Source organism: Triticum urartu, chromosome 1 (assembly GCF_003073215.2).
Source record: "Triticum urartu cultivar G1812 chromosome 1, Tu2.1, whole genome shotgun sequence".
Lineage (NCBI taxonomy): Eukaryota > Viridiplantae > Streptophyta > Magnoliopsida > Poales > Poaceae > Triticum > Triticum urartu.
Genome location: NC_053022.1, coordinates 234,339,394 through 234,347,360, shown reverse-complemented (window position 1 = coordinate 234,347,360; position 7,967 = coordinate 234,339,394). Strand labels below are relative to the sequence as shown.

At 46.4% G+C, this 7,967-nt stretch overlaps 1 protein-coding gene and 1 non-coding gene across 2 annotated transcripts; one reads left to right on the top strand and one right to left on the bottom strand.

Annotated features, from left to right (window-relative positions):
• The first annotated feature begins 973 nt into the window (after positions 1 to 973).
• LOC125526910 lies at positions 974 to 3,160 on the top strand. Its single transcript, XM_048691536.1, has 6 exons — positions 974 to 1,149; positions 1,309 to 1,521; positions 1,624 to 1,710; positions 1,813 to 2,037; positions 2,197 to 2,415; positions 2,537 to 3,160. The coding sequence occupies exons 2-6, from the start codon at positions 1,342 to 1,344 to the stop codon at positions 3,074 to 3,076; spliced, it is 1,251 nt and encodes a 416-aa protein (XP_048547493.1). The 5' UTR covers positions 974 to 1,149; positions 1,309 to 1,341; the 3' UTR covers positions 3,077 to 3,160.
• Positions 3,161 to 6,227: 3,067 nt separating this feature from the next.
• LOC125533294 lies at positions 6,228 to 6,336 on the bottom strand. Its single transcript, XR_007294216.1, has one exon. It is a non-coding gene; the product is annotated as a small nucleolar RNA Z188 (small nucleolar RNA).
• Between the last annotated feature and the right edge of the window lie 1,631 nt (positions 6,337 to 7,967).

Genomic DNA, 7,967 nt, shown 5'->3' with positions numbered 1-7,967 from the left:
TGCATGTCAGTGATCTGTAGTACTGACCTTACTTCCTCCTGCAGCATTATTGTCGACTTTTACATGGTTTATGTACTCTTGGCAAAATGTTTATGTTTCTAACGTTATTGTTAATATAGCCCCACTAAATCATACTCCCTCCATCCTAAAATAAGTGTCTCAACTTTATACTAGCTCTAGCATAAATTTGTACTAATCTCAAGACACTTATTTTGGGACGGAGGGAGTATGAGATTAGAAAACTATAGAAATCTGGATAAAAGAGTGTTTTACCATATATGAGAAACCTTACTTTGACCATTGTTTTCACAATTCATGTGTCTTTTCGTATTATTGCGAGTCAAAAACTCAATTATGCAGATTCACGTGTTTTCACAATCCTCTGTTTTGCATGTGTCATCCTATATTATTTTTGCATTTTTAGATCCTATGAATCAAATAGGCCCTAAGGTTAGAAAACTATAGGAATTTGCGTGAAAAAGTGTCTGCTAGCCCGTGAAAAACAAATGAATTGTATAAAGAGGTTTGATTGGATGAAAAGAAAATTCATCCAAAAATAAAGTGCAAGTGAAGCATAAGAAAAACTTCCTAAGGATACCATTACTATGAATCAAATGACCAACACGCGAAAAATATCATAAGGATTAAAAATCCTATGAAATTCTTTTGAATCAAAGGAGCCAGGCATGTCCTGGATTGGAATCCAGCAACCTCGATCGTGGCTCTGAAGTACGCAGTCTGTACTGCTGGACGGACTCAAGGTAACAGGATGTAAAACATGTTCTGCCTAACCAGTAACCAAGCAGTGTTCTGGACATTGCACAGATCTCTCGGCACATGGAGGGCACCCATCGTCCTGCAGTGGAAAGAAAAGCTTACATACCATACCATGCCATGCCACTGGGCTGGCCTCCACTGAGATCTACTAAAAGAAAGACCAAAAGTGCAACAGCGTGGAGTGGGAGAGGGGACATATGGGCTAGGGAAAAATGATGGAGGCATGGCTACGCGCGGTGCTCATTTCGAGACAATTATGCTGTGCTGGTCCGTCGCACTCGCACGGAAGAAAAGGCCCGGAGCGCAGAGACGGCCAAATGAGTTGCTCATAATTCCGTCTCGCTGCTGGTTCGTTTAGCGCCATTCTCCCAGGTATCTACTTATCCGTCTATCTAGTAAATCTATGGATGCGTGTATTTATAGCCAGCAGGAGGCGGGCGGCAGGAAGAAGACAACCGCGCCAATGCCGGTGTGCGCCTCACAAGAGTATTAAAGCTTCTTCTTCTTCTTCTTCTGATCCTACCTGGCTAGGCTGCTACGAAACTCAGGGCCGCGTCCGCGTCAATGGCTTCTTGCTGCTGCCCAATCATTGCCTGGTTCGTCTCTTTCCTCCTCGTCTTCCCCGTCCTCGTCTCCTCCGCGACGGCGGGCAATGGCAGCACATTCGGGGAGGAGCAGCTCGGGCTCCGGCGGATGAAGGCCCGGCTCGCCAGGGTCAGGGAAGCCTCTGTCAAGACGATCCAGGCACGTACTACTCTACGACACACGTTCTGCTCCTTCGTTCGTCACATGGTACGTGTGATTTGTCCCGTTTCTTGGCAGGGACTGATTTTGGTAATCTTGCAGAGCCCCGACGGCGACGTCATAGACTGCGTGCCCTCTCACCTGCAGCCCGCGTTCGATCATCCCAGGCTGAGAGGCCAGAAACCAGAGGTACGTGCAGTGTTGTTCTGATTGACTGACTGCCCGACTGCAATGTGCATCGTGTTCTCGCGTCTGTGTTTGAGATGATCAGTAATGGAATGGTTGGTGCAGGACGAACCTGCGGCGCGGCCAGGGAATGCCGGCGCCGTGGCAGACGACGAGGAGGAGGTCTTGCCGCAGACGTGGAGGAGCTCCGGCGAGTGGTGCCCCAAGGGGACGATACCGGTTAGGCGGGCGACGGAGGGCGACCTGCTCAGGGCCAGCTCCGTCCGGAGGTTCGGGATGAAGCCCCGGAGTGCCGCGGCACGGCGGGACTCCACCAGCAACGGCCATGAGGTCAGTCAGTCGCCGGCCAGCATGATGACCACTTCCTCTATTTCAGTCTCTGTTTAGTACAGTACTATCAGTCAGTCATTTGGACACGGATGCAGACACAAGGATACGGCCACAGTACTAGTGTACCGGATACTGAATGTCACTGTGGTCCGTATACAGCACGCGGTGGGGTACGTGAGCGGCGGGCAGTTCTACGGCGCCAAGGCGAGCCTGAACGTGTGGCCGGCGCACGTGTCGTCGCCGGCGGAGTTCAGCCTGTCCCAGATCTGGGTCATCTCCGGCTCCTTCGGCAACGACCTCAACACCATCGAGGCCGGCTGGCAGGTCAGCCCTGAGCTGTACGGGGACAACAGCCCCAGGTTCTTCACCTACTGGACCGTAAGCTCTCTAAACGATTGTCGTCTGAAAGTTCAATCATCTTCAAGTGTTCGTCCATGAAAATTCAAGAAAAAGAAGGTTAAATTCTTGTGCGAAATGCATGTCTGCGTATGCGACGCAGAACGACGCGTACCAGGAGACGGGGTGCTACAACCTGCACTGCGCGGGGTTCGTGCAGACCAACGGCCGGGTGGTGATCGGCGCCGCCATCACGCCGGTGTCGGCCTACGGCGGCCGGCAGTTCGACATCACGCTCATGATCTGGAAGGACCCCAAGAAGGGCAACTGGTGGCTGCAGCTGGGCCCGTCGGGCGCGCTCGTGGGCTACTGGCCGTCCTCCCTCTTCACCCACCTGGGCGCGCGCGGCCGCGGCGGCGCCGACATGGTGCAGTTCGGCGGCGAGGCGGTCAACACGCGGCCGTCCGGGTCGCACACGCCCACGCAGATGGGCAGCGGCCGGTTCCCCGGCGAAGGGTACGGCCGCGCGGCCTACTTCCGGAACGTGCAGGTCGTGGACTGGGACAACAACCTCATCCCGGCGGCCGGGCTACGGCTCCTCGCCGACCACCCGGGGTGCTACGACATCGCCGGCGGCCAGGGCGGCGCGTGGGGCAGCTACTTCTACTACGGCGGGCCTGGCAGGAACGTCCGGTGCCCCTAGCTAGGACGGAACCGATACTGCTTACTCAGGCCACAGATGCTAATTCCAGCAAAATTAATATACCACAAAAGTCTTTAGTTATAATTTCTTTGCATGCATGCTTGTTTATGATCATAGATAGAGTTTTTTTGCACTCGAATTTATTTGAAAGGAGGGACATTGACTCGCATTGCACGTGGCACCAACAGAATTTGGTGATTACCAAAGTTCACACTACCTGGCCGCATAGTACTTCTTAAGACCATCTTCAATAGATGATGGATATTTGAAGATGTAAAAGTAGGTGTTGTTTAATTTACACCATTAAAATGTGGTTTTTACATCTCTGAATATGTTTCGACTCCAATAGATAATGTATATTTGATGATGTAAAACTATTACTCCAACAGATGATGTATTTGAATATGTAAACCAGTTCAACTACTACAACATTTTAAACATAGCAAGCTCATTTAAAGCAAACATAGTTCAAACTAAAACATAATTAAACATAGTTCTAATTGAAGCATAATTAAACATAGTTTAAACTACTACATCCATCAAACTACTGCTACTCCAACTAGTCCCAACTCCAACTATTACTAGTTCAAACAACTACTTCAACTACATCGGAAATAAAACTTCTCATCGTTGCTCTTGGACATCCGGTGCCCCTAGCTAGGATGGAACCAATACTGTTTACTCAGGCCACATATGCTAATTCCAGCGAATTAATACTATACCACAAAAGTCTTTAATTATAATTTCTTTGTATGCATGCTTGTTATGATAATACTCCAAGATATAGGGTTTTTTTTGCACTCGAATTTAATTGAAAGGGCGAACGTTGACTCACATTGTACCTGGCACCAACGGAATTTGGTGATCACAAGCATGACAGGGAGGTAGTTCATGGAGGATCAAGACCAAAGTTCGTAGTCCTTATCTCCTTGGCCGCATAGTACTTGAGGATAGGCCATGAAGAGATTCAGAGTAGAATTTTAGTTCGCTATTTGCTCTCAAGGGTGGGATATTACAATTTTTTTTAGATATTCTATAAGGCTGAGGAAACTAATTACTTGGCTAAAGGCTGGCATTTCCACTAGTGCCGAATCAAATTGACAGGGAAAGACTTTCGAGTTCTTGTCGACCATGGTTAGAGCTTGAATTTGAGGGCGTACAGCTTGTCAAAGGTGCAACGAGGCGTTCATCACGTTCTGTCCAAACGACCTGACGCCACGACGCTCTCTGTGAAAGCTCAAGCCCAAGCTGCAGACAATGGTTTCGATTAATCAGAGCGCATTCATATTTAGACGTTGCATCCACGACAATTTTCTGCTCGTGTAGCAGACCTCGCCCTTCTGTACAACCTGAAGATGCCCAGGCTCCTCCTCAAGCTTGACATTACGCGCTCCTTTGATTTTGTATCGATTTTGTATCTTGGGCATTCCTTCTTGACACTGTATCCCATTTTGGATTTGGCCGCTGCTCACGCGAATGGATCTTGATTATGTTCTCCACGGCCTAAACTCGTGTGTGAATGTTCACCCTTTGTGTGAATGTTCTCACTCATTCTCACCCATTCTCTTCACCCTTTGTGTGAATGTTCTCAACTCCCTGATCACCTAGGCGGCGCGCTTGCGATGGTCTGCAACGCCTGACGACTTGTCACACTGCTTTTAGTGTCTGGCTCTACACAGACGATGTGGTAGTGTTCTGCCACCCTGACTGCAACAATCTTCTGAACATATACAATTATAGAACTCGTGACCATTTTTTTAAAAACATGAACAATTATAGCACCCGTAAACATTTTTTAGAATTCATAAATACTTTTTTCATACTCGTGAAGAATCTATAATTTTACGAGCATTCTTCAAATCCACAAAAGTTTTTAAAAATCTGTGAACATTTTGGGAATTCACAAAAAATACAATTCCTAAATGCTTTTCTTATTTTTATTTGAAAAGTGTTTCAGTAGGATGTCAGTTTTTATACTGTCATGCGGGACGCACGATCAAACCAAACCTTTACACACGGGCCCACTTCAAAAAAACCATGGAGCTTTACTAGGCCTCTATTTCTAGACAGCTTAGTAATTGTAAGGATTATTTGGTGATGTAGTACCAAAACCATAGGTTCCTAAGACCGAAATGATTATCCCCGTCCCGATAGGTCCACCTCCATCCTTGAATGCCGTTGCGTGCTCTTCACTTCCCTGCTATTGTTGTAACGGCTACGTGCAAGTGTGTCTGCAACCCCTAGAGTGGACGATAAAAAATGGATATTTATTCTCAGAGCAACCCCAGACAAAGAATGAGGTTACACAACACATATACCCTGTTGTGCCGAAAGTCTTATCCTGACCCCGAGCTAAAATGCACCCTAATGAACAATAAAATTGAAAATATAGTAAAAAAACTGAAAATTTGTGATTTTTTATAAACTTTGACAAATATTTTGTATGCTTAATAAATTTTAGCATGAAATGACATTCTTGGAAAGTCGTGAAAAAAAAATCACTACTCCAAAATGTTTTCAAAAGTAGCATTTTTGGAACATTGATTTTGTTTTTTTCTTTTGGCACGACTTCGACGAATGGCATTACATGCTGAAATTTTGCAAGCATACAGAATATTTGTCAAAGTTTATCGTATAATTCATTTTTAATTTGTTTACTTTTTTTGATTTTATTGTTCATCAAGGTGCATTTGTGCTCAGGTGCACATACTCCACATCCATTGTGCCCACATTTGTAGGTGCATTTTGTGCACGTCTTATGTATAGCTTGCAAAAGCGTCTTATATTATGGATAGTGCTATTTCTCTTTCCAAGTTTTTCGTACATATCTCCCCCCAAATAAAAAAAGTTATGCACATAGCACACAGATGGTGATTGCCCTCACCCAAACCTAGAAGCCTTGTCAGGAAATTTACATTTGGGACCAGCTCCCAGCCATTTTTTTTCCTGTGTGACGACAAATCTCAGTTGGCGAAATCTTTTCGCAGGAAGTGCCTGTGCAACACAAAAAATTATTTCCAAAAAGACCAGCATTTTGCACGTCTGCCAGAGACCACTTAAACTCCAAAGAAGCCAATCTACAGTCTCAAACCGGCCTTGAAATCGAGCAAAAGAAACAAAACCTTAGAAGATGGATCCATGCATCCGGCATGCGTGCCTCAGAGTATAGCGCAGTGGATATCACCAAAGCCGCACACCTTGTGGTGCGCAAGCGCATTCATCCAGAATTCACCGATGCTTTTGCATCATCATCGGCACGCCGGAATCAATCAAACTACGAGAAGAACGCATCAACTGAACCAGCAAAAAGAAGATGTACGCCAAATCAAGAATGAGTACAGCAACAAACTCACGGAGCGAGGATGACATAGTTAGAGACGAATCTGGAGCTCGGCCAGCCAAAGGAAATAAAACCATGACCTTCTGAAAGCAGAATATGAACTCGGGAAGTTCAAGCTATAACAACTTAGAAATCAACATGCAGGTTGCCAGACGGGAGAGAGAGTTCCCTTCATCCTGATGCGAAATGGAGGTTGGAGCTGGAGATGAGATGTGGAGAAAGGAGGCAGATGGACCTACGCGGTCACGTGGATGTGGATGGTCCATAAATACACTTGGCTTGCGGAGCGGCCACGGAAGCGACGGATGGCTAGGATTACCATAACATTGTCACTTGTGTCAGGGTAACGTTCGTTTCGTCGCTGCGGTGCGGAGGCAACGCACGCGGGGAGCTCCCATTGGAAATGGCCCTACAAGCCAACTTCATTGCGTGATCCCAAACGGATGTCTGTTTTGTTCGGATTCTATCTATTTGGACAGGGTAATGAGTTCGTGTCCGGGCGTGTCCTGGAATGCGGTGACCGTGCGTCCACCGCGCGGCCGCATCCGTTTGCCTCATCCTGTCCGTCAGGGCAAAAAATCTCATATTTTCATCAAAACTAGTTTGCACGTTCAAATATTTATCTAGAAATTAGAATAGTTTTACAACCTAATCAAAATTGTCTTTAATAAAATAGTTTTACAACCAAATCAAAATTGTCTTAACTGAACATAAAATGAACCAATACATCTATTGGTTGTCAATGTGATCCCACACGTGCTCAACCAAGTCATTTTGAAGATTCAAATGAATGTGCCAATCACGCAGCTCACGGTAGAATTGGACAAACTGTTCAAATGTGGCCTGGTCTTGGTGCAGGGGCTCAATATTTTCACCTTGATAATCAAATCCTTGGTCGAAGATACTCTCATCACGCTCGTCCTCGACGATCATATTGTGCATGATCACACAAGCAGTCATCACCTCCCAAAGCTTCGTTTCATCCCATGACAGTGCAGGGTTTCGAACAATACCCCATCGGGATTGAAGCACACCAAAAGAACGTTCCACATCCTTTCTAGCACTCTCTTGCATTTGGGCAAATCTCTTTCTCTTCTCACCTTGGGGTTTCGAGATTGTTTTCACAAAAGTTGACCACTGAGGATATATACCATCAGCTAGATAGTATCCCTTGTTGTACTGGTGGCCGTTGATCTCAAAGTTGATAGGTGGGGAGTGGCCTTCTACAAGCCTTGCGAAGACTGGAGAACGCTGCAGCACATTGATATCATTGTGAGAACCTGCCATGCCAAAGAAAGAATGTCATATCCAAAGATCATGCGAAGCCACCGCTTCTAATATGACAGTGCACGCCTTGACATGCCCCTTGTACTGGCCCTGCCAAGCAAATGGACAGTTCTTTCACTCCCAGTGCATACAATCTATGCTGCCAAGCATGCCTGGAAAGCCTCTAGCTGCGTTGATCGCCAACAATCTCTCTGTATCAGCGGCAGTTGGCTGCCCCAAGTACTCTGGGCCAAACACCTCGATCACAGCCTGACAGAACTTGTA

Bases quoted from the DNA above. Each gene is read 5' to 3' on its own strand.
- LOC125526910 (XM_048691536.1), top strand. From the start codon at position 1,342: ATGGCTTCTTGCTGCTGCCCAATCATTGCCTGGTTCGTCTCTTTCCTC. The intron at 2,038-2,196 runs GTCAGTCAGTCG...GTCCGTATACAG, and splicing joins CCACCAGCAACGGCCATGAG to CACGCGGTGGGGTACGTGAG. The intron at 2,416-2,536 runs GTAAGCTCTCTA...TATGCGACGCAG, and splicing joins GGTTCTTCACCTACTGGACC to AACGACGCGTACCAGGAGAC.